Source organism: Oncorhynchus gorbuscha, linkage group LG12 (assembly GCF_021184085.1).
Source record: "Oncorhynchus gorbuscha isolate QuinsamMale2020 ecotype Even-year linkage group LG12, OgorEven_v1.0, whole genome shotgun sequence".
Taxonomy (NCBI): domain Eukaryota; kingdom Metazoa; phylum Chordata; class Actinopteri; order Salmoniformes; family Salmonidae; genus Oncorhynchus; species Oncorhynchus gorbuscha.
In genome coordinates, this window is record NC_060184.1 from 269064 (window position 1) to 296520 (window position 27457).

Sequence of the window (27457 nt, forward strand, 5' to 3'; positions counted from 1 at the left end):
CTCCTCGTCCAGTGAGTCTGCTGATTTAACTATGTCTTGGCTCCTCTCCAATGAGTCTGCTGATTTAACTATGTCTTGGCTCCTCGTCCAATGAGTCTGCTGATTTAACTATGTCTTGGCTCCTCGTCCAGTGAGTCTGCTGATTTAACTATGTCTTGGCTCCTCGTCCAATGAGTCTGCTGATTTAACTATGTCTTGGCTCCTCGTCCAGTGAGTCTGCTGATTTAACTATGTCTTGGCTCCTGGTCCAGTGAGTCTGCTGATTTAACTATGTCTTGGCTCCTGGTCCAGTGAGTCTGTTGATTTAACTATGTCTTGGCTCCTGGTCCAATGAGGCTGCTGATTTAACTATGTCTTGGCTCCTCGTCCAGTGAGTCTGCTGATTTAACTATGTCTTGGCTCCTCTCCAATGAGTCTGCTGATTTAACTATGTCTTGGCTCCTCGTCCAGTGAGTCTGCTGATTTAACTATGTCTTGGCTCCTGGTCCAGTGAGTCTGCTGATTTAACTATGTCTTGGCTCCTCGTCCAGTGAGTCTGCTGATTTAACTATGTCTTGGCTCCTCTCCAGTGAGTCTGCTGATTTAACTATGTCTTGGCTCCTCTCCAATGAGTCTGCTGATTTAACTATGTCTTGGCTCCTCGTCCAGTGAGTCTGCTGATTTAACTATGTCTTGGCTCCTCGTCCAGTGAGTCTGCTGATTTAACTATGTCTTGGCTCCTCGTCCAATGAGTCTGCTGATTTAACTATGTCTTGGCTCCTGGTCCAGTGAGTCTGCTGATTTAACTATGTCTTGCCTCCTCGTCCAGTGAGTCTGCTGATTTAACTATGTCTTGGCTCCTCGTCCAGTGAGTCTGCTGATTTAACTATGTCTTGGCTCCTCGTCCAGTGAGTCTGCTGATTTAACTATGTCTTGGCTCCTGGTCCAGTGAGTCTGCTGATTTAACTATGTCTTGGCTCCTCGTCCAGTGAGTCTGCTGATTTAACTATGTCTTGGCTCCTCTCCAATGAGTCTGCTGATTTAACTATGTCTTGGCTCCTCGTCCAGTGAGTCTGCTGATTTAACTATGTCTTGGCTCCTCGTCCAATGAGTCTGCTGATTTAACTATGTCTTGGCTCCTGGTCCAGTGAGTCTGCTGATTTAACTATGTCTTGGCTCCTCGTCCAGTGAGTCTGCTGATTTAACTATGTCTTGGCTCCTCGTCCAGTGAGTCTGCTGATTTAACTATGTCTTGGCTCCTCGTCCAGTGAGTCTGCTGATTTAACTATTAGTTCGGTCAGATCTGCCTTTATCGTGTAGTGTGGTTGTGTTACGAGCCGATCCAGGTGACTGACCAATAGAAACACGGCTGTAGTTGATGCAGCCTTGACATTGGCTGACCTTGCAAACAGAACTGAAACAATCTAGCCAGGTTGATATGAAGATTTTAATTTGGTAACATCGCACAATGTGACGTGATAATGGTAAAGTCCTGAATCTGATGTACAGTGTGGGCGTGACCATACAATTCTATGGAAGTGACCTACTGAGTAAAGTGTTTGTCATCATTTAATTTTGGCGAATCACACGACTGCACGATTGTTTTGTAGGAGATGATTGCTTGGTAGATTAAGCCGATGTGAGTTTTTTCTCATCTTCTGCATTGGCTAATGAAGGCCCAGATCAGCATATTGGTCCAACACGCTCTTAGCAAAATTTGCACTGAAGTGTCTGGGAAGGAGATGAGCAGGTATACCGACCCTGGCCCCTGACCCTTGTTAGCCGTGCTAAAACCTGCTACTGTACAGCTAAAATGACCTGACTGCTCTGTTTCCTCGTGTGTTGTGTGTGTATGTGTGTAGGCTGAGAACATCCTGTTCTTGGAGCTGGACATGAGTCCTCCCACCACAGTCTCATTGGACCACTGGCCCTCAGAGGTGCGGCCTAACTGTAGCCCCTCTCCCACAGACAACGCCCCCAACAGGGAGAGAGCCACACGCGTCCGCAAGTCACGCTCCTGGTGAGACACACCATAGAGAATGATAGATGCCTCTAGTGGCCACATGCAATATTAGCATGGCCAGCGTCATTGAGGGCTTCCACCATTTTAATGTAGTCAACTGGGTGGGACATCATTGGCTGATCCCTCCTGATGACCCTGTTGGAGTCATGTCCAGGTCATCAGGAGGGATCCACCAGTCATGAAGAAGACATTTGACTACTTCAGAATGATCACAGATACTATGATGCCTCACACAGTCTGCTGTCTGGCATGTTCTCCTATTGGCTGTCTCTATTCTCACCTCTTCACCTGTGTCTCTGCTATATGTCATATCCTGTCCCTGTGTGATTCCATATCCCGTCCCTGTGTGATTCCATATCCTGTCCCTCTGTGATGCCATATTCTGTCCCTGTGTGATGTCATATTCTGTCCCTGTGTGATGTCATATTCTGTCCCTGTGTGATGTCATATTCTGTCCCTGTGTGATGTCATATTCTGTCCCTGTGTGATGTCATATTCTGTCCCTGTGTGATGTCATATTCTGTCCCTGTGTGATGTCATATTCTGTCCCTGTGTGTGATGTCATATCTTCCTGTTCCAGGTGTCAGGCCCCACGAGCCATCACTTCCTCCTCCTCCATGGTTTCCCTGGCAACCCATTCTACTGCCACGCCCAGTACTGCCCAGTGAATACCGACATCTCCCTACCTACCTCTACTCTCTCTGGTGTACTATTTACAGCAGCCTGCTAACTCCTCCCCTTTCCTCTCTTGACCAATCAGCTCTCAGGAGTGGGAAACCACTCAACAGTCTTTGCCTATCCTGCCTCATGATTGGTTGATCACTGCCATGGGAGGAGCCAAAACTGCCAAGGGAGGAGCCAAGTCAAAACAGATCTACTGCCTCAAGGACTCCACTACCCAGACTACCCTGGGGGAATGAAGGAGAAACCATCCATCATTCTCTCTCTCCTCATTCCTGCAGGAGCTCTGCCTGTCTGTCTGTCTGTCTGTGCGTTTTGGCAGCCCAGGGGAGTCAGAAGTGAAACTCACAATAAATGAAGACAGCAGGAGACTGATATGTGGTGCTCAAAACAAGGTAGTTATTTAAGAGGTTAGGGGAAAAGGTTCAAGTGAAAGGCCTCTCAGGTAACTGGTGGGTCACTCTGTGTCCGGCGTGGCGGCTCCTCCGACAGCCTGTGTTAATGAACAAAACAAAATAGAGAGAGAGAGAGAGCGCGATGAGTCCGCAGATTCACCCCTTGCTCTCAACTTGCTGCCTGGGATTAGGTCCCCTTCCTTTGGGGCAAAGAACAGGAAGACAGAGAAACAGGTGAGTCAAACATTGCCTAGTATCTCCTTTGTCATTGGATCGAGGTGCTTATCATACTCACTCCAGTTCTTCTGAGGACTAGATGTCGTGCCCTCTGCCTGTCTGCTCAGTTTTATACATGGGGTGGCCAGGGGATGGCCAAGGCTACTTCAGTGGGTCCATAGAACATAACAATAGATTAGTGTTTAACCCTAACCTGGCATCTAAGGAGCATGAATGAATCCTATGATTGCTGATTAGAGGTAGAAGTGATAATTCACTGAACCCGGAGTTCTTCAACGTGGCAGATAGTGAGGTCCATAAGGGTTACTACACTAGAATTCAATGTGAGGTCCATAAGGGTTACTACACTAGAATTCAATGTGAGGTCCATAAGGGTTACTACACTAGAACTCAATGTGAGGTCCATAAGGGTTACTACACTAGAATTCAATGTGGCAGATAGTGAGGTCCATAAGGGTTACTACAATATAATTCAATGTGGCAGATAGTGAGGTCCATAAGGGTTACTACACTAGAATTAAATGTGACAGATAGTGAGGTCCATAAGGGTTACTACACTAGAATTCAATGTGACAGATAGTGAGGTCCATAAGGGTTACTACACTAGAATTCAATGTGAGGTCCATAAGGGTTACTACACTAGAATTCAATGTGACAGATAGTGAGGTCCATAAGGGTTACTACACTAGAATTCAATGTGAGGTCCATAAGGGTTACTACACTAGAACTCAATGTGAGGTCCATAAGGGTTACTATACTAGAACTCAATGTGAGGTCCATAAGGGTTACTACACTAGAATTCAATGTGGCAGATAGTGAGGTCCATAAGGTTTACTACACTAGAATTCAATGTGAGGTCCATAAGGTTTACTACACTAGAATTCAATGTGATTGATAGTGAGGTCCATAAGGGTTACTACACTAGAATTCAATGTGACAGATAGTGAGGTCCATAAGGGTTACTACACTAGAATTCAATGTGAGGTCCATAAGGGTTACTACACTAGAATTCAATGTGCCAGATAGTGAGGTCCATAAGGGTTACTACACTAGAATTCAATGTGAGGTCCATAAGGTTTACTACACTAGAATTAAATGTGACAGATAGTGAGGTCCATAAGGGTTACTACACTAGAATTCAATGTGACAGATAGTGAGGTCCATAAGGGTTACTACACTAGAATTCAATGTGGCAGATAGTGAGGTCCATAAGGGTTACTACACTAGAATTCAATGTGGCAGATAGTGAGGTCCATAAGGGTTACTACACTATAATTCAATGTGGCAGATAGTGAGGTCCATAAGGGTTACTACACTAGAATTCAATGTGCCAGATAGTGAGGTCCATAAGGGTTACTACACTAGAATTCAATGTGGCAGATAGTGAGGTCCATAAGGGTTACTACACTAGAACTCAATGTGAGGTCCATAAGGGTTACTACACTAGAATTCAATGTGGCAGATATTGAGGTCCATAAGGGTTACTACACTAGAACTCAATGTGAGGTCCATAAGGGTTACTACACTAGAATTCAATGTGGCAGATAGTGAGGTCCATAAGGGTTACTACACTAGAACTTAATGTGAGGTCCATAAGGGTTACTACACTAGAATTCAATGTGGCAGATAGTGAGGTCCATAAGGGTTACTACACTATAATTCAATGTGACAGATAGTGAGGTCCATAAGGGTTACTACACTAGAACTTAATGTGAGGTCCATAAGGGTTACTACACTAGAATTCAATGTGGCAGATAGTGAGGTCCATAAGGGTTACTACACTAGAATTCAATGTGACAGATAGTGAGGTCCATAAGGGTTACTACACTAGAATTCAATGTGCCAGATAGTGAGGTCCATAAGGGTTACTACACTAGAATTCAATGTGAGGTCCATAAGGGTTACTACACTAGAATTCAATGTGACAGATAGTGAGGTCCATAAGGGTTACTACACTAGAATTCAATGTGACAGATAGTGAGGTCCATAAGGGTTACTACACTAGAATTTAATGTGACAGATAGTGAGGTCCATAAGGGTTACTACACTAGAATTCAATGTGCCAGATTGTGAGGTCCATAAGGGTTACTACACTAGAATTCAATGTGAGGTCCATAAGGGTTACTACACTAGAATTCAATGTGACAGATAGTGAGGTCCATAAGGGTTACTACACTAGAATTCAATGTGTCAGATAGTGAGGTCCATAAGGGTTACTACACTAGAATTCAATGTGAGGTCCATAAGGGTTACTACACTAGAATTCAATGTGAGGTCCATAAGGGTTACTACACTAGAACTCAATGTGAGGTCCATAAGGGTTACTACACTAGAATTCAATGTGGCAGATAGTGAGGTCCATAAGGGTTACTACACTAGAATTCAATGTGAGGTCCATAAGGGTTACTACACTAGAATTCAATGTGGCAGATAGTGAGGTCCATAAGGGTTACTACACTAGAATTCAATGTGACAGATAGTGAGGTCCATAAGGGTTACTACACTAGAATTCAATGTGAGGTCCATAAGGGTTACTACACTAGAATTCAATGTGGCAGATAGTGAGGTCCATAAGGGTTACTACACTAGAATTCAATGTGACAGATAGTGAGGTCCATAAGGGTTACTACACTAGAATTCAATGTGGCAGATAGTGAGGTCCATAAGGGTTACTACACTAGAATTCAATGTGGCAGATAGTGAGGTCCATAAGGGTTACTATACTAGAATTCAACGTGCCAGATAGTGAGGTCCATAAGGGTTACTACACTAGAATTCAATGTGAGGTCCATAAGGGTTACTACACTAGAATTCAATGTGCCAGATAGTGAGGTCCATAAGGGTTACTACACTAGAACTCAATGTGAGGTCCATAAGGGTTACTACACTAGAACTCAATGTGAGGTCCATAAGGGTTACTACACTAGAATTCAATGTGACAGATAGTGAGGTCCATAAGGGTTACTACACTAGCATTCAATGTGGCAGATAGTGAGGTCCATAAGGGTTACTACACTAGAATTCAATGTGACAGATAGTGAGGTCCATAAGGGTTACTACACTAGAATTCAATGTGGCAGATAGTGAGGTCCATAAGGGTTACTACACTAGAATTCAATGTGGCAGATAGTGAGGTCCATAAGGGTTACTATACTAGAATTCAAAGTGCCAGATAGTGAGGTCCATAAGGGTTACTACACTAGAATTCAATGTGAGGTCCATAAGGGTTACTACACTAGAATTCAATGTGCCAGATAGTGAGGTCCATAAGGGTTACTACACTAGAATTCAATGTGAGGTCCATAAGGTTTACTACACTAGAATTCAATGTGATTGATAGTGAGGTCCATAAGGGTTACTACACTAGAATTCAATGTGACAGATAGTGAGGTCCATAAGGGTTACTACACTAGAATTCAATGTGACAGATAGTGAGGTCCATAAGGGTTACTACACTAGAATTCAATGTGCCAGATAGTGAGGTCCATAAGGGTTACTACACTAGAATTCAATGTGAGGTCCATAAGGGTTACTACACTAGAATTCAATGTGACAGATAGTGAGGTCCATAAGGGTTACTACACTAGAATTCAATGTGACAGATAGTGAGGTCCATAAGGGTTACTACACTAGAATTTAATGTGACAGATAGTGAGGTCCATAAGGGTTACTACACTAGAATTCAATGTGCCAGATTGTGAGGTCCATAAGGGTTAATACACTAGAATTCAATGTGAGGTCCATAAGGGTTACTACACTAGAATTCAATGTGACAGATAGTGAGGTCCATAAGGGTTACTACACTAGAATTCAATGTGGCAGATAGTGAGGTCCATAAGGGTTACTACACTAGAATTCAATGTGTCAGATAGTGAGGTCCATAAGGGTTACTACACTAGAATTCAATGTGAGGTCCATAAGGGTTACTACACTAGAATTCAATGTGAGGTCCATAAGGGTTACTACACTAGAACTCAATGTGAGGTCCATAAGGGTTACTACACTAGAATTCAACGTGAGGTCCATAAGGGTTACTACACTAGAATTCAATGTGAGGTCCATAAGGGTTACTACACTAGAATTCAATGTGGCAGATAGTGAGGTCCATAAGGGTTACTACACTAGAATTCAATGTGAGGTCCATAAGGGTTACTACACTAGAACTCAATGTGAGGTCCATAAGGGTTACTACACTAGAATTCAATGTGGCAGATAGTGAGGTCCATAAGGGTTACTACACTAGAATTCAATGTGAGGTCCATAAGGGTTACTACACTAGAATTCAATGTGGCAGATAGTGAGGTCCATAAGGGTTACTACACTAGAATTCAATGTGACAGATAGTGAGGTCCATAAGGGTTACTACACTAGAATTCAATGTGAGGTCCATAAGGGTTACTACACTAGAATTCAATGTGGCAGATAGTGAGGTCCATAAGGGTTACTACACTAGAATTCAATGTGACAGATAGTGAGGTCCATAAGGGTTACTACACTAGAATTCAATGTGGCAGATAGTGAGGTCCATAAGGGTTACTACACTAGAATTCAATGTGGCAGATAGTGAGGTCCATAAGGGTTACTATACTAGAATTCAACGTGCCAGATAGTGAGGTCCATAAGGGTTACTACACTAGAATTCAATGTGAGGTCCATAAGGGTTACTACACTAGAATTCAATGTGCCAGATAGTGAGGTCCATAAGGGTTACTACACTAGAACTCAATGTGAGGTCCATAAGGGTTACTACACTAGAACTCAATGTGAGGTCCATAAGGGTTACTACACTAGAATTCAATGTGACAGATAGTGAGGTCCATAAGGGTTACTACACTAGCATTCAATGTGGCAGATAGTGAGGTCCATAAGGGTTACTACACTAGAATTCAATGTGACAGATAGTGAGGTCCATAAGGGTTACTACACTAGAATTCAATGTGGCAGATAGTGAGGTCCATAAGGGTTACTACACTAGAATTCAATGTGGCAGATAGTGAGGTCCATAAGGGTTACTATACTAGAATTCAAAGTGCCAGATAGTGAGGTCCATAAGGGTTACTACACTAGAATTCAATGTGAGGTCCATAAGGGTTACTACACTAGAATTCAATGTGCCAGATAGTGAGGTCCATAAGGGTTACTACACTAGAATTCAATGTGAGGTCCATAAGGTTTACTACACTAGAATTCAATGTGATTGATAGTGAGGTCCATAAGGGTTACTACACTAGAATTCAATGTGACAGATAGTGAGGTCCATAAGGGTTACTACACTAGAATTCAATGTGACAGATAGTGAGGTCCATAAGGGTTACTACACTAGAATTCAATGTGCCAGATAGTGAGGTCCATAAGGGTTACTACACTAGAATTCAATGTGAGGTCCATAAGGGTTACTACACTAGAATTCAATGTGACAGATAGTGAGGTCCATAAGGGTTACTACACTAGAATTCAATGTGACAGATAGTGAGGTCCATAAGGGTTACTACACTAGAATTTAATGTGACAGATAGTGAGGTCCATAAGGGTTACTACACTAGAATTCAATGTGCCAGATTGTGAGGTCCATAAGGGTTAATACACTAGAATTCAATGTGAGGTCCATAAGGGTTACTACACTAGAATTCAATGTGACAGATAGTGAGGTCCATAAGGGTTACTACACTAGAATTCAATGTGGCAGATAGTGAGGTCCATAAGGGTTACTACACTAGAATTCAATGTGTCAGATAGTGAGGTCCATAAGGGTTACTACACTAGAATTCAATGTGAGGTCCATAAGGGTTACTACACTAGAATTCAATGTGAGGTCCATAAGGGTTACTACACTAGAACTCAATGTGAGGTCCATAAGGGTTACTACACTAGAATTCAACGTGAGGTCCATAAGGGTTACTACACTAGAATTCAATGTGAGGTCCATAAGGGTTACTACACTAGAATTCAATGTGGCAGATAGTGAGGTCCATAAGGGTTACTACACTAGAATTCAATGTGAGGTCCATAAGGGTTACTACACTAGAACTCAATGTGAGGTCCATAAGGGTTACTACACTAGAATTCAATGTGGCAGATAGTGAGGTCCATAAGGGTTACTACAATATAATTCAATGTGGCAGATAGTGAGGTCCATAAGGGTTACTACACTAGAATTAAATGTGACAGATAGTGAGGTCCATAAGGGTTACTACACTAGAATTCAATGTGACAGATAGTGAGGTCCATAAGGGTTACTACACTAGAATTCAATGTGAGGTCCATAAGGGTTACTACACTAGAATTCAATGTGACAGATAGTGAGGTCCATAAGGGTTACTACACTAGAATTCAATGTGAGGTCCATAAGGGTTACTACACTAGAACTCAATGTGAGGTCCATAAGGGTTACTATACTAGAACTCAATGTGAGGTCCATAAGGGTTACTACACTAGAATTCAATGTGCCAGATAGTGAGGTCCATAAGGGTTACTACACTAGAATTCAATGTGAGGTCCATAAGGTTTACTACACTAGAATTCAATGTGATTGATAGTGAGGTCCATAAGGGTTACTACACTAGAATTCAATGTGACAGATAGTGAGGTCCATAAGGGTTACTACACTAGAATTTAATGTGACAGATAGTGAGGTCCATAAGGGTTACTACACTAGAATTCAATGTGCCAGATTGTGAGGTCTATAAGGGTTAATACACTAGAATTCAATGTGAGGTCCATAAGGGTTACTACACTAGAATTCAATGTGACAGATAGTGAGGTCCATAAGGGTTACTACACTAGAATTCAATGTGGCAGATAGTGAGGTCCATAAGGGTTACTACACTAGAATGCAATGTGTCAGATAGTGAGGTCCATAAGGGTTACTACACTAGAAGTCAATGTGAGGTCCATAAGGGTTACTACACTAGAATTCAATGTGAGGTCCATAAGGGTTACTACACTAGAACTCAATGTGAGGTCCATAAGGGTTACTACACTAGAATTCAATGTGGCAGATAGTGAGGTCCATAAGGGTTACTACAATATAATTCAATGTGGCAGATAGTGAGGTCCATAAGGGTTACTACACTAGAATTAAATGTGACAGATAGTGAGGTCCATAAGGGTTACTACACTAGAATTCAATGTGACAGATAGTGAGGTCCATAAGGGTTACTACACTAGAATTCAATGTGAGGTCCATAAGGGTTACTACACTAGAATTCAATGTGACAGATAGTGAGGTCCATAAGGGTTACTACACTAGAATTCAATGTGAGGTCCATAAGGGTTACTACACTAGAACTCAATGTGAGGTCCATAAGGGTTACTATACTAGAACTCAATGTGAGGTCCATAAGGGTTACTACACTAGAATTCAATGTGACAGATAGTGAGGTCCATAATGGTTACTACACTAGAATTCAATGTGAGGTCTATAAGGGTTACTACACTAGAACTCAATGTGAGGTCCATAAGGGTTACTATACTAGAACTCAATGTGAGGTCCATAAGGGTTACTACACTAGAATTCAATAACATACTATGAATAGTCAGTGTCTCTACCTCGGAACTGCAGCTCTATTTCTCTCTCTCTCTCTCACACTGTACTCACGTACTGGAGAGACTTGGGTCACTCTGCTTTCATGAATATATAATCTGGGTCTATAAGAAAATTAAGCTCAAGCACCAAGGAGATAAGATTTGTGTGTTTGTCACGTTCGTTGAATAGAGGAGACCAAGGCGCAGCATGATGTGAATACATGATACTTTAATGAAGACGAAGACCACTAAACAAACTATACAAAAACGACCGCTAAATATAGTGCTGACACAGGCAATTAACACATAGACAGTAACCCACGTAATACCCAAAGAAGATGGCTGCCTAAATATGGTTCCCAATCAGAGACAACGATAAACAGCTGCCTCTAATTGAGAACCAATCTAGTCAACTATAGACATACATAAACACCTAGATGATAAACAACCCCATAAACATACAAAACCCCTAGACAGTCCAAAAACACATACATTACCCATGTCACACCCTGACCTAGCCAAAATAATAAAGAAAACAAAGAATACTAAGGTCAGGGTGTGACAGTGTTACATAAATTGCACAGTTTATTTACAAAAAAGTACATTTACAACAACAACAAATATTTGCAATTTGACCTACCAGTTATCAATGGACTTAATGTTGGTCATTATTACAAACTTACTGTATCATATTTATGCTCATATAAATGATGTTAACTAATAAAGAAACGTTTTGGAATTGTCCTAATCAAGACCAAATGAAATGTGTCATGATACCCTTTGGATGGATCATTTTATAATGTCAGTGTACTAGCTAGTACATAGTGCAAGTTTTAATCATGACCAGAGGGACCACCTAAGGGCCAAATTATCCCTGGTAGATTTAAAACAGCATAATTCTGCAGTTCTGGTGAGAACTGGCAAAGTCTTCCATGTTCAGGGAGCGTGCCCTCCTTGACTCAACACTGAGAATTCTGAGCTGACTTAACCTGTCATGAACCAAGGTTCTCCTAAGGTGGGTTTTAATCGGTTTTAAAGCTGAGTCTAAATAGCTCATGGAAGACCTCTTTATAAGGCTCTAGAAACACAACCAAGTCAAGGAGAGTAGATTGTCTGTCCCTTCCACTTCTCTCCTATCAAGAAGCCGCTTGGTTTGATGAACCTTGATGAGGTCCTCTAAATCTGACTCAAAGGTCTGAGCGAAGGCAAACAGAGGCTCCTCATTGAAGAATGTTGTCCTCTTTGGGTTGAGAGACTGGACCCTTTGCATTATCTCGCAATTCTTCTTTGAAAAATGCTTCTGCAGCTCAGCTGTGAGACTGTCGAGCAGCTGGTAAAAGACAGCTCTTTGGAAGCTCTCACCATCACTTTGGTCACTATGTTTCTGTCCTACAGTGCTCATCATCAATGATTTGTGGAATCACAAGCTTGTTTTAGACTGTCTTTTACACACTGTTTGTACACTTATTTCACAGAGCTCTGCAATCTCTTCAACCTCTTTCCATAGTTCTCCATAGTAACCCTACCTTCTGTAGTCCTGTAATGTGTCTGTAAGGGCACCTACTAGGTCCACAGCCCATCCTGTAATGTGTCTGTAAGGGCACCTACTAGATCCACAGCCCTTCCTGTAATGTGTCTGTAAGGGCACCTACTAGGTCCACAGCCCTTACTAGGTCAAGAGAGCTTGATTGGAGCATGTCAGAAAAACATTTGGCATCACCAAGGACTTTACAAAAAGGTAACCAAAAAGTCCTATGAAATGTAAATCTATCTGAGGAAGAAGGCCCCTTGCCTCCACTGATCTATCACCACTATTTTCAAGTGTGGTATCCTGTAGCACTCTCCGTGCAGACACCCCAGAATGCTTTCCACTCATGACGGATGCACCGCCACAGCCTTGCCCCACCAGATTATTTCTGTAGTCCAGACCTTGTTTTTCAAGGCAATCAATTATCAGTTTTGTGAGACCTTCTATTGTGTAATTAACTGTACGTTTGTTTATTCCATGTGTAACTCTGTGGTGTTTATGTCGCACTGCTTTGCTCTATCTTGGCCAGGTGGCAGTTGTAAATGAGAACTTGTTCTCAACTGGCCTACCTGGTTAAATAAAGGTGAAATTAAAAATAAATAAGAAAGACCTGCAGCATCTAAGCTTTCATCTTAAAGTGTAAAAGGCTGTCGTGGATGGTCTCGTTGTAATAGTACCTCACAACTAAAGACATGTCGTGGATGGCCTCGTTGTAATAGTACCTCACAACTAAAGACATGTCGTGGATGGCCTCGTTGTAATAGTACCTCACAACTAAAGACATGTCGTGGATGGCCTCGTTGTAATAGTACCTCACAACTAAAGACATGTCGTGGATGGCCTCGTTGTAATAGTACCTCACAACTAAAGACATGTCGTGGATGGCCTCGTTGTAATAGTACCTCACAACTAAAGACCGTGGATGGCCTCGTTGTAATAGTACCTCACAACTAAAGACATGTCGTGGATGGCCTCGTTGTAATAGTACCTCACAACTAAAGACATGTCGTGGATGGCCTCGTTGTAATAGTACCTCACAACTAAAGACATGTCGTGGATGGCCTCGTTGTAATAGTACCTCACAACTAAAGACATGTCGTGGATGGCCTCGTTGTAATAGTACCTCACAACTAAAGACATGTCGTGGATGGCCTCGTTGTAATAGTACCTCACAACTAAAGACATGTCGTGGATGGCCTCGTTGTAATAGTACCTCACAACTAAAGACATGTCGTGGATGGCCTCGTTGTAATAGTACCTCACAACTAAAGACACATGGCCTCGTTGTAATAGTACCTCACAACTAAAGACATGGCCTCGTTGTAATAGTACCTCACAACTAGTGGATGGCCTCGTTGTAATAACTAAAGACATGTCGTGGATGGCCTCGTTGTAATAGTACCTCACAACTAAAGACATGTCGTGGATGGCCTCGTTGTAATAGTACCTCACAACTAAAGACATGTCGTGGATGGCCTCGTTGTAATAGTACCTCACAACTAAAGACATGTCGTGGATGGCCTCGTTGTAATAGTACCTCACAACTAAAGACATGTCGTGGATGGCCTCGTTGTAATAGTACCTCACAACTAAAGACATGTCGTGGATGGCCTCGTTGTAATAGTACCTCACAACTAAAGACATGTCGTGGATGGCCTCGTTGTAATAGTACCTCACAACTAAAGACATGTCGTGGATGGCTAAAGACTCGTGGATGGCCTTGTAATAGTACCTCACAACTAAAGACATGTCGTGGATGGCCTCGTTGTAATAGTACCTCACAACTAAAGACATGTCGTGGATGGCCTCGTTGTAATAGTACCTCACAACTAAAGACATGTCGTGGATGGCCTCGTTGTAATAGTACTAAAGACAATGGCCTCGTTGTAATAGTACCTCACAACTAAAGACATGTCGTGGATGGCCTCGTTGTAATAGTACCTCACAACTAAAGACATGTCGTGGATGGCCTCGTTGTAATAGTACCTCACAACTAAAGACATGTCGTGGATGGCCTCGTTGTAATAGTACCTCACAACTAAAAGACATGTCGTGGATGGCCTCGTTGTAATAGTACCTCACAACTAAAGACATGTCGTGGATGGCCTCGTTGTAATAGTACCTCACAACTAAAGACATGTCGTGGATGGCCTCGTTGTAATAGTACCTCACAACTAAAGACATGTCGTGGATGGCCTCGTTGTAATAGTACCTCACAACTAAAGACATGTCGTGGATGGCCTCGTTGTAATAGTACCTCACAACTAAAGACATGTCGTGGATGGCCTCGTTGTAATAGTACCTCACAACTAAAGACATGTCGTGGATGGCCTCGTTGTAATAGTACCTCACAACTAAAGACATGTCGTGGATGGCCTCGTTGTAATAGTACCTAAAGACATGTCGTGGAACTAAAAGTGCCTCACAACACGTGGATGGCCTCGTTGGATGGTCGTGGATGGCCTCGTTGTAATAGTACCTCACAACTAAAGACATGTCGTGGATGGCCTCGTTGTAATAGTACCTCACAACTAAAGACATGTCGTGGATGGCCTCGTTGTAATAGTACCTCACAACTAAAGACATGTCGTGGATGGCCTCGTTGTAATAGTACCTCACAACTAAAGACATGTCGTGGATGGCCTCGTTGTAATAGTACCTCACAACTAAAGACATGTCGTGGATGGCCTCGTTGTAATAGTACCTCACAACTAAAGACATGGATGGCCTCGTTGTAATAGTACCTCACAACTAAAGACATGTCGTGGATGGTACCTCACAACTCATGTCGTGGATGGCCTCGTTGTAATAGTACCTCACAACTAAAGACATGTCGTGGATGGCCTCGTTGTAATAGTACCTCACAACTAAAGACATGTCGTGGATGGCCTCGTTGTAATAGTACCTCACAACTAAAGACATGTCGTGGATGGCCTCGTAAAGACATGTAATGGCCTCGTTGTAATAGTACCTCACAACTAAAGACATGTCGTGGATGGCCTCGTTGTAATAGTACCTCACAACTAAAGACATGTCGTGGATGGCCTCGTTGTAATAGTACCTCACAACTAAAGACATGTCGTGGATGGCCTCGTTGTAATAGTACCTCACAACTAAAGACATGTCGTGGATGGCCTCGTTGTAATAGTACCTCACAACTAAAGACATGTCGTGGATGGCCTCGTTGTAATAGTACCTCACAACTAAAGACATGTCGTGGATGGCCTCGTTGTAATAGTACCTCACAACTAAAGACACGTGGATGGCCTCGTTGTAATAGTACCTCACAACTAAAGACATGTCGTGGATGGCCTCGTTGTAATAGTACCTCACAACTAAAGACATGTCGTGGATGGCCTCGTTGTAATAGTACCTCTAAAGACATGTGTGGATGGCCTCGTTGTAATAGTACCTCACAACTAAAGACATGTCGTGGATGGCCTCGTTGTAATAGTACCTCACAACTAAAGACGTGGATGGCCTCGTTGTAATAGTACCTCACAACTAAAGACGTTGTAATAGTACCTCACAACTAAAGACATGTCGTGGATGGCCTCGTTGTAATAGTACCTCACAACTAAAGACATGTCGTGGATGGCCTCGATTGTAATAGTACCTCACAACTAAAGACATGTCGTGGATGGCCTCGTTGTAATAGTACCTCACAACTAAAGACATGTCGTGGATGGCCTCGTTGTAATAGTACCTCACAACTAAAGACATGTCGTGGATGGCCTCGTTGTAATAGTACCTCACAACTAAAGACATGTCGTGGATGGCCTCGTTGTAATAGTACCTCACAACTAAAGACATAGTGGATGGCCTCGTTGTAATAGTACCTCACAACTAAAGACATGTCGTGGATGGCCTCGTTGTAATAGTACCTCACAACTAAAGACATGTCGTGGATGGCCTCGTTGTAATAGTACCTCACAACTAAAGACATGTCGTGGATGGCCTCGTTGTAATAGTACCTCACAACTAAAGACATGTCGTGGATGGCCTCGTTGTAATAGTACCTCACAACTAAAGACATGTCGTGGATGGCCTCGTTGTAATAGTACCTCACAACTAAAGACATGTCGTGGATGGCCTCGTTGTAATAGTACCTCACAACTAAAGACATGTCGTGGATGGCCTCGTTGTAATAGTACCTCACAACTAAAGACATGTCGTGGATGGCCTCGTTGTAATAGTACCTCACAACTAAAGACATGTCGTGGATGGCCTCGTTGTAATAGTACCTCACAACTAAAGACATGTCGTGGATGGCCTCGTTGTAATAGTACCTCACAACTAAAGACATGTCGTGGATGGCCTCGTTGTAATAGTACCTCACAACTAAAGACATGTCGTGGATGGCCTCGTTGTAATAGTACCTCACAACTAAAGACATGTCGTGGATGGCCTCGTTGTAATAGTACCTCACAACTAAAGACATGTCGTGGATGGCCTCGTTGTAATAGTACCTCACAACTAAAGACATGTCGTGGATGGCCTCGTTGTAATAGTACCTCACAACTAAAGACATGTCGTGGATGGCCTCGTTGTAATAGTACCTCACAACTAAAGACATGTCGTGGATGGCCTCGTTGTAATAGTACCTCACAACTAAAGACATGTCGTGGATGGCCTCGTTGTAATAGTACCTCACAACTAAAGACATGTCGTGGATGGCCTCGTTGTAATAGTACCTCACAACTAAAGACATTGTTATTTTTTCTTTAAATCTTTGGTTTCATCTGAAACTAAAAACGTCCCTTTCTTTTACTTCTCTTATTATTTGACTTTGTCTCTGCATTGCCACATACATTCAGCCTTTTCTCCCTGAGAGGGTCAGGTGTTGCTATTTCTTACAAGATTGTAACAAATAACCCTTGTTGTGAGAGTCATCAGCCTCTCGATGACCTCTCTGCTCTATATTTTGAGTGGCAGTTAATAGAACATCTGCAATTGTTTTAATCTAAGTACAGTATTCCTCCACTTTTTCCATCTTCATTTATGACATCAAACATGGATGAGTTGCTGTCAATAGCCCTTCGATGCTGATTCCAAGCATTTATAGCATTGATATGATGCTCTGCCTTCGAATGGAGCTTAAACCCATAATTTTTAAACAGCACCATTTCCCAGTTACAAAAACCTGACTGTGATGTGAAGGCAGATTCAGGTGTATTGGGCAGAGAAAAATACCTACAGGTCGAAACAATAAGTCAAATCTTGATTTACAGAATATTCAAGCCATGAATTGTCCTTCATACCAGGAGCTGATGAAAGCCCTTTTCCCTCGTACCATGCTGAGTTCTGGGAAATGTTTTCAAACACGGCTGTACAGGACCCTTTTCTCTGGATCTTGAAATGTCTGAAATACACGTTGAATAATGTGTCATCTCTCTATGGAAATATATAATTAAGGGATCCACAAGATTAGATAATAACAGCTGCTAACTGAAATGTGAAGTTTAAAGTATAGGCCTGGCATACCATTGGGTCCTTTTGGAACAGAAGTGTGATATCTCTCCCTTTCTTGTCATGTTTAATTGACCCTATGTAACAATAAGACAGTCTATGGTTATATCTAAGCATCCAATTACCCACATTTTAGTCCAATCTTAATTACAAATCCCCATCATCATAACTGTTCAAATCAACTACCAGTCTAAGTTGCTAGTTAGATCATGGCTAGCCCTACTCTGCAGTAACTTAGCTAACTATAATTTCTTTCACCTTTACGGAAGTAAACAGGCTATCTGCAAAATGTGGTAATCTTTTGAGTAACTTTAACAGATTGATAATAACAATTGTTTGTTTTGAGTTCAAGTATGAAAATCTAACTCAATCAAATCAATCAAATGTATTTATAAAGCCCTTCGTACATCAGCTGATATATCTCAAAGTGCTGTACAGAAACCCAGCCTAAAACACCAAACAGCAAGCAATGCAGGTGTAGAAGCATTAACTGAATTAACCTCTCTGAACCACCCATGCCCGATCCCGGATAATTGTCATCAGCAATGCTGAATAGCATTGCGCCACAGTCAAATAATATTACTAGAAAATATTCATATTCATGAAATCACAAGTGCAATATAGCGAAACACACTTAGCCTTTTGTTAATCCACCTGTCGTCTCAGATTTTGAAATTATGCTTTACAGCGAAAGCAATCCAAGCGTTTGTGTAAGTTTATCGATCGCTCGACAAAACAATAACTACACTTAATATCAGGTAACTTGGTCACGAAAATCAGAAAAGCAATCAAATTAATCGTTTACCTTTGATGATCTTCGGATGTTTTCACTCACGAGACTCCCAGTTAGACAACAAATGTTCCTTTTGTTCCATAAAGATATTTTTATATCCAAATACCTCCGTTAGTTTGGTGCGTTATGCCCAGGAATCCACCGGAAAGAGCCGTCAGGACAACGCAGACAAAAATTCCAAATTATGTCCATAATGTCCACAGAAAAATGTCAAAAAAAAAAATTATAATCAAAATTGCTAAATTGGGAACCGATCTCTCTTATCTGATTAACTGTCTGTTAATGGAGCCAAAGGTCTAACTTTAACTTACACAGTGACTCAACTTTCATAAAAGTTGTTCAGGAAACCTGAAGCCGATGCTAAACCTTAAAACTTACTTCAAATATGATGCTTTCGCCAATCGCGAAAAGTGCTCGTGGAGCTGTGGAAATATTCTCTCTCTTCTTCTTCTGTATGTCGTTCTTCTTCTTATTCTTCTGTGTCTCACAACCAACGGTAATATTCTCTCTTCCTCGTCCTCGATTTGAAAAATGCGCCACCGAACGTCAAAATAAATGATTCTTTCAAAAAGAGGTGAAATGAGATGTCAATCAGCAATCCAACTGCCGGTAGAGAATGACCTTTTAGGGTGGCACAGTCAGAGCAGGGGCATAGTCTAACCGCCCCGCATGGTTGCACCTCTACTTATACCCATTTGGGGCAATGAGGGACAGGTGGGACCAATTCCAGGTGCCGATTGGTTGCAGCACCTGGGCTGGGTATTATTGGTGATGAATCACCAGCCCCTGTTGGTGCCTGTAGAGCTCTCCATGGTGCTGACTCACCTTGGCCTCTCCAGCCCTGTAGAGCTCTCCATGGTGCTGACTCACCTTGGCCTATCTAGCCCTATAGAGCTGTCCAGGGTGCTGACTCACCTTGGCCTCTGGAGCTGTCTTGCTCCTGCTTTTGTAGCTCCCTGCTGGCCTTCGGATTGCCACAGCGTGCATGTGTTTGTGACCTAGAGCTCTCACCAACTACTTGCAAAACTGGTCGAAGTCAAGAACTGAATTAATCTACTTTAAGAAGAACAATGTAAATATTGTACTGTATGTATCACATTGGGTTTGTGTGTTTATCAGGGGTCCGAGTGTTGTTTCGTTATCCGAGGATTTAAACACAGGAAGGAGGTGTTTAGTCTAGCACCAGAAATAAGAGCTAAGCAGGTCGTTCCCTAAAGAGGGCCTTTTGCAGCCCTTTAAGTCGAAATCGTGCACCAATATTGAATTTCCAAAGCCTGTAATATTAAATGAAGTGCCCATAAATATACATTGAGTGTACAAAACATTAGGAACACCTTCCTAATATTGAGTGGCACCCCGTGCCACCCCGTCTTTGATACACACAGGAAACTGTTGAGTGGGATCCATAAGGGATCACAGTTTTCACCTGGATTCACCTGCTTCACCTGGTTCACCTGGTCAGACGATGTCATGGAAAGAGCAGGTGTTCATAAAGTTTTGTACACAAGGGGACACAAGGGGATTTATAGCTGATTTACATTTACATTTAAGTCATTTAGCAGACGCTCTTATCCAGAGCGACTTACAAATTGGTGCATTCACCTTATGACATCCAGTGGAACAGCCACATTACAATAGTGCATCTAAATCTTAAAGGGGGGGGGGGGGGTGAGAAGGATTACTTATCCTATCCTAGGTATTCCTTAAAGAGGTGGGGTTTCAGGTGTCTCCGGAAGGTGGTGATTGACTCCGCTGTCCTGGCGTTGTGAGGGAGTTTGTTCCACCATCGGGGGGGCCAGAGCAGCGAACAGTTTTGACTGGGCTGAGCAGGAACTGTACTTCCTCAGTGGTAGGGAGGCAAGCAGGCCAGAGGTGGATGAACGCAGTGCCCTTGTTTGGGTGTAGGGCCTGATCAGAGCCTGGAGGTACTGAGGTGCCGTTCCCCACACAGCTCCGTAGGCAAGCACCATGGTCTTGTAGCGGATGCGAGCTTCAACTGGAAGCCAGTGGAGAGAGCGGAGGAGCGGGGTGACGTGAGAGAACTTGGGAAGGTTGAACACCAGACGGGCTGCGGCGTTCTGGATGAGTTGTAGGGGTTTAATGGCACAGGCAGGGAGCCCAGCCAACAGCGAGTTGCAGTAATCCAGACGGGAGATGACAAGTGCCTGGATTAGGACCTGCGCCGCTTCCTGTGTGAGGCAGGGTCGTACTCTGCGGATGTTGTAGAGCATGAACCTACAGGGACGGGCCACCGCCTTGATGTTAGTTGAGAACGACAGGGTGTTGTCCAGGATCACGCCAAGGTTCTTAGCGCTCTGGGAGGAGGACACAATGGAGTTGTCAACCGTGATGCGAGATCATGGAACGGGCAATCCTTCCCCGGGAGGAAGAGCAGCTCCGTCTTGCCGAGGTTCAGCTTGAGGTGGTGATCCGTCATCCACACTGATATGTCTGCCAGACATGCAGAGATGCGATTCGCCACCTGGTCATCAGAAGGGGGAAAGGAGAAGATTAATTGTGTGTCGTCTGCATAGCAATGATAGGAGAGACCATGTGAGGTTATGACAGAGCCAAGTGACTTGGTGTATAGCGAGAATAGGAGAGGGCCTAGAACAGAGCCCTGGGGGACACCAGTGGTGAGAGCGCGTGGTGAGGAGACAGATTCTCGCCACGCCACCTGGTAGGAGCGACCTGTCAGGTAGGACGCAATCCAAGCGTGGGCCGCGCCGGAGATGCCCAACTCGGAGAGGGTGGAGAGGAGGATCTGATGGTTCACAGTATCGAAGGCAGCCGATAGGTCTAGAAGGATGAGAGCAGAGGAGAGAGAGTTAGCTTTAGCGGTGCGGGCGCCTCCGTGATACAGAGAAGAGCAGTCTCAGTTGAATGACTAGTCTTGAAACCTGACTGATTTGGATCAAGAAGGTCATTCAGAGAGAGATAGCAGGAGAGCTGGCCAAGGACGGCACGTTCAAGAGTTTTGGAGAGAAAAGAAAGAAGGGATACTGGTCTGTAGTTGTTGACATCGGAGGGATCGAGTGTAGGTTTTTTCAGAAGGGGTGCAACTCTCGCTCTCTTGAAGACGGAAGGGACGTAGCCAGCGGTCAGGGATGAGTTGATGAGCGAGGTGAGGTAAGGGAGGTCTCAGAAATGGTCTGGAGAAGAGAGGAGGGGATAGGGTCAAGCAGGCAGGTTGTTGGGCGGCCGGCCGTCACAAGATGCGAGATTTCATCTGGAGAGAGAGGGAGAAAGAGGTCAGAGCACAGGGTAGGGTAGTGTGAGCAGAACCAGCGGTGTCGTTTGACTTAGCAAACGAGGATCGGATGTCGTCGACCTTCTTTTTCAAAATGGTTGACGAAGTCATCTGCAGAGAGGGAGGATGGGGGGGAGGGGGAGGAGTATTCAGGAGGGAGGAGAAGGTGGCAAAGAGCTTCCTAGGGTTAGAGGCAGAAGCTTGGAATTTAGAGTGGTAGAAAGTGGCTTTAGCAGCAGAGACAGAAGAGGAAAATGTAGAGAGGAGGGAGCGAAAGGATGCCAGGTCCGCAGGGAGGCGAGTTTTCCTCCATTTCCGCTCGGCTGCCCGGAGCCCTGTTCTGTGAGCTAATATTTCTGAAAAGGCAATGAGTCTCGAGCACACTGGGAGCGGGGCAGGAGGATTTTAGAGTACATTGTCAACCCTGTTACTTTAATAGATTTCTATTTGATTTCACTCTTGAGATGGGAAAACCCTTTTTTTATGTAAATTGAATATGTGCTCTTTTAGACAATGTTCAAATTAGGTGAAATAAAACGTTTTTATTGCCCAGAAAGTTACACTTTCTGAAAAGGCACCGAATTGGTTGAACAACCCAAGGATCATTACAGACACACTGGTTAAGAGCCGGGGCAGGAAGACTAATCTATCACTGATAGAGCTTGACAGACTAATATATTACTGATAGAGCTTGGCAGACTAATCTATCACTGATAGAGCTTGGCAGACTAATATATTACTGATAGAGCTTGGCAGACTAATATATTACTGATAGAGCTTGACAGACTAATATATTACTGATAGAGCTTGGCAGACTAATCTATTACTGATAGAGCTTGACAGACTAATCTATCACTGATAGAGCTTGGCAGACTAATCTATCACTGATAGAGCTTGGCAGACTAATATATTACTGATAGAGCTTGGCAGACTAATCTATCACTGATAGAGCTTGGCAGACTAATATATTACTGATAGAGCTTGGCAGACTAATCTATCACTGATAGAGCTTGACAGACTAATCTATCACTGATAGAGCTTGGCAGACTAATATATCACTGATAGAGCTTGGCAGACTAATATATTACTGATAGAGCTTGGCAGACTAATCTATCACTGATAGAGCTTGGCAGACTAATATATTACTGATAGAGCTTGGCAGACTAATATATTACTGATATGGCAGACTAATATATTACTGATAGAGCTTGACAGACTAATATATTACTGATAGAGCTTGGCAGACTAATATATTACTGATAGAGCTTGGCAGACTAATCTATCACTGATAGAGCTTGGCAGACTAATCTATCACTGATAGAGCTTGGCAGACTAATATATTACTGATAGAGCTTGGCAGACTAATCTATCACTGATAGAGCTTGACAGACTAATCTATCACTGATAGAGCTTGGCAGACTAATATATTACTGATAGAGCTTGGCAGACTAATATATTACTGATAGAGCTTGACAGACTAATCTATCACTGATAGAGCTTGGCAGACTAATATATTACTGATAGAGCTTGGCAGACTAATCTATCACTGATAGAGCTTGGCAGACTAATCTATCACTGATAGAGCTTGGCAGACTAATATATTACTGATAGAGCTTGACAGACTAATATATTACTGATAGAGCTTGGCAGACTAATATATTACTGATAGAGCTTGGCAGACTAATATATTACTGATAGAGCTTGGCAGACTAATATATTACTGATAGAGCTTGACAGACTAATATATTACTGATAGAGCTTGGCAGACTAATCTATCACTGATAGAGCTTGGCAGACTAATATATTACTGATAGAGCTTGACAGACTAATATATTACTGATAGAGCTTGGCAGACTAATCTATCACTGATAGAGCTTGGCAGACTAATCTATCACTGATAGAGCTTGGCAGACTAATATATTACTGATAGAGCTTAGACTAATCTATCACTTGCTTGACAGACTAATATATCACTGATAGAGCTTGACAGACTAATCTATCACTGATAGAGCTTGGCAGACTAATATATTACTGATAGAGCTTGACAGACTAATCTATCACTGATAGAGCTTGGCAGACTAATATATTACTGATAGAGCTTGGCAGACTAATATATTACTGATAGAGCTTGGCAGACTAATCTATCACTGATAGAGCTTGCAGACTAATATATTACTGATAGAGCTTGCCGCAGACTAATATAAATCACTGATAAGCTTGGACAGACTAATCTATCACTGATAAACAGCTTGAGCAGACTAATATATCACTGATAGAGCTGACCTCATCCCCAGACTAATTTATTACTGATCTGCTCTTTTGCACACCAATATCTCTACCTGTACATGACCATGGCAGATCAATATATTACTGATAGAGCTTGACAGACTAATATATTACTGATAGAGCTTGGCAGACTAATCTATCACTGATAGAGCTTTTGGCATTGACTAATATATTACTGATAGAGCTTGGCAGACTAATCTATCACTGATAGAGCTTGGCAGACTAATATATCACTGATAGAGTTGGAAATGACTAATATATTACTGATAGAGCTTGGCAGACTAATATATCACTGATAGAGCTTGAGCAGACTAATCTATCACTGATAGAGCTTGGCAGACTAATATATACTGATAGAGCTTGGCAGACTAATATATTACTGATAGAGCTTGGCAGACTAGTCTATCACTGATAGAGCTTGGCAGACTAATCTATTACTGATAGAGCTTGGCAGACTAATATATTACTGATGACTAATCTATTATAGAGCTTGGCAGACTAATATATTACTGATAGAGCTTGGCAGACTAATATATTACTGATAGAGCTTGGCAGACTAATATATTACTGATAGAGCTTGGCAGACTAATCTATCACTGATAGAGCTTGGCAGACTAATATATTACTGATAGAGCTTGGCAGACTAATATATTACTGATAGAGCTTGGCAGACTAATATATTACTGATAGAGCTTGACAGACTAATCTATCACTGATAGAGCTTGGCAGACTAATCTATCACTGATAGAGCTTGGCAGACTAATATATTACTGATAGAGCTTGGCAGACTAATATATTACTGATAGAGCTTGGCAGACTAATATATTACTGATAGAGCTTGGCAGACTAATATATTACTGATAGAGCTTGACAGACTAATCTATTACTGATAGAGCTTGGCAGACTAATCTATCACTGATAGAGCTTGGCAGACTAATCTATCACTGATAGAGCTTGACAGACTAATATATTACTGATAGAGCTTGACAGACTAATATATTACTGATAGAGCTTGGCAGACTAATCTATCACTGATAGAGCTTGGCAGACTAATATATTACTGATAGAGCTTGGCAGACTAATATATCACTGATAGAGCTTGACAGACTAATCTATCACTGATAGAGCTTGGCAGACTAATATATTACTGATAGAGCTTGGCAGACTAATCTATCACTGATAGAGCTTGGCAGACTAATCTATCACTGATAGAGCTTGGCAGACTAATATATTACTGATAGAGTTTGGCAGACTAATCTATCACTGATAGAGCTTGGCAGACTAATCTATCACTGATAGAGCTTGGCAGACTAATATATTACTGATAGAGCTTGGCAGACTAATATATTACTGATAGAGCTTGGCAGACTAATCTATCACTGATAGAGCTTGGCAGACTAATATATTACTGATAGAGCTTGACAGACTAATATATTACTGATAGAGCTTGACAGACTAATATATTACTGATAGAGCTTGACAGACTAATATATTACTGATAGAGCTTGGCAGACTAATCTATTACTGATAGAGCTTGGCAGACTAATATATCACTGATAGAGCTTGACAGACTAATCTATCACTGATAGAGCTTGGCAGACTAATATATTACTGATAGAGCTTGGCAGACTAATCTATCACTGATAGAGCTTGGCAGACTAATATATTACTGATAGAGTTTGGCAGACTAATCTATCACTGATAGAGCTTGGCAGACTAATCTATCACTGATAGAGCTTGGCAGACTAATCTTTTGCTGCTGCATTATAGATGGCTCAGACTCTGTTGTTGTGTCCATTTCCTCTGGGAGAATCTGTCTGAAGGAAGCCTTAGAGCTCCTGGCTCAGCTCTGTGCAATATTGCTACCTGTGTGTCAGGTTGGGGGGAGGGAGAGGAAATATGAAGAATCAGGAGGGATGCTGTCTGAGAGAGAAATGAGTCCTGTTTCCATGGTAACATGATGTGAGAGGGTGCTTGTGTTCTGAGCTCCGACTAAATAAAGATACTACAGACTCAGTCATCATGGATGGAGTGTGTGTGTTCGCGTGGGTGCATGTGCCTGTCCTTGAGTGGCCCAGCCACAGCCCGGACTTTAACCCGATCGAACATCTCTGGAGAGACCTGCAAATATGTGTGCAGCGACGCTCCCCATCGAACCTGGCAGAGCTTGAGAGGATCTGCAGAGAAGAATGGGAGAAACTCCCCAAATACAGGTGTGCCAAGCTTGTAGCGTCATACCCAAGAAGACTTGAGGCTGTGATCGCTGCCAAAAGGTGCTTCAACAAAGTACTGAGTAAAAGGTCTGAATACTAATGTAAATGTGATATTTAAGTTTTTTATTTTTAATACATTTGCAAAAATGTGTAAAAACAGTTTTGCTTTGTCATTATGGGGTATTGTGTGTAGATTGATGAGGGGGAAAAACAATTGAATAAATGTTAATTAGAATTAACCTGTAACGTTACAAAATGTGGAAAAAGTCAAGTTGTGTGTGTGTTGTGTGTGTGTGTGTGTGTGTGTGTGTGTGTGTGTGTGTGTGTGTGTGTGTGTGTGTGTGTGTGTGTGTGTGTGTGTGTGTGTGTGTGTGTGTGTGTGTGTGTGTGTGTGTGTGTGTGTGTGTGTGTGTGTGTGTGTGTGTGTGTGTGTGTATATAGGTGTTTTGTGTGTGTGGGGGGCTAGCTCATCAGTGTGTCATGTAGATGATTCAGTCGGTCTAATGCGATACAGGTCATGTTGGTGAATCAGCTGATCCAGGTCAGTAACATACAGCCTTACAGGATGAAGATCAACGTTCGGTGATTGCAATTTAAAGGCAATGTTCTGCTGCTGCTGCCCCCCAGTGGCCCAATAGAGAACAACTCATTCTAACATTGTTACAGGAGGGTTGATATTGAATTTTATTTAACTAGTCAGTTAAGAACACATTCCTATTTACATTGATAGCCTACCAAAAGGCCTCCTGGGATTTAAAACATCAATAAAATACAATATAAATATAGAACAAAACACATCACAAGAGAGACAAAACAACACTATGAAAAGAGAAACCGAAGACAACATAGCAAGGCAGCAATACATAACACAGCATGGTAGCAACACGACATGACAACAACATGGTAGCAACACAACATGGTACAAACATTGGGCACAGACAACAGCACAAAGGTCAAGAAGGTAGAGACAAAAATACATCACACAAAGCAGCCACAACTGTCAGTAAGAGTGTCCATGATTGCGTCTTTGAATGAAGAGATTGAGATAAAACTGTCCAGTTTGTGTGTTTGTTGCAGCT

General features: G+C 42.4%; 1 protein-coding gene across 1 annotated transcript in view; it reads left to right on the top strand.

Annotated features, from left to right (window-relative positions):
• Positions 1–3181, top strand: part of LOC123990336 (kinesin-like protein KIF3C) — a 5198-nt gene extending 2017 nt beyond the window's left edge. Inside the window, exons 3-4 of the mRNA XM_046290921.1 lie at positions 1842–1999; positions 2583–3181. Of these exons, the coding sequence (XP_046146877.1) occupies positions 1842–1999; positions 2583–2670 (246 nt within the window). The 3' untranslated portion in view covers positions 2671–3181. The remainder of the gene's footprint in view (positions 1–1841; positions 2000–2582) is intronic.
• The last annotated feature ends 24276 nt before the right edge of the window (positions 3182–27457 follow it).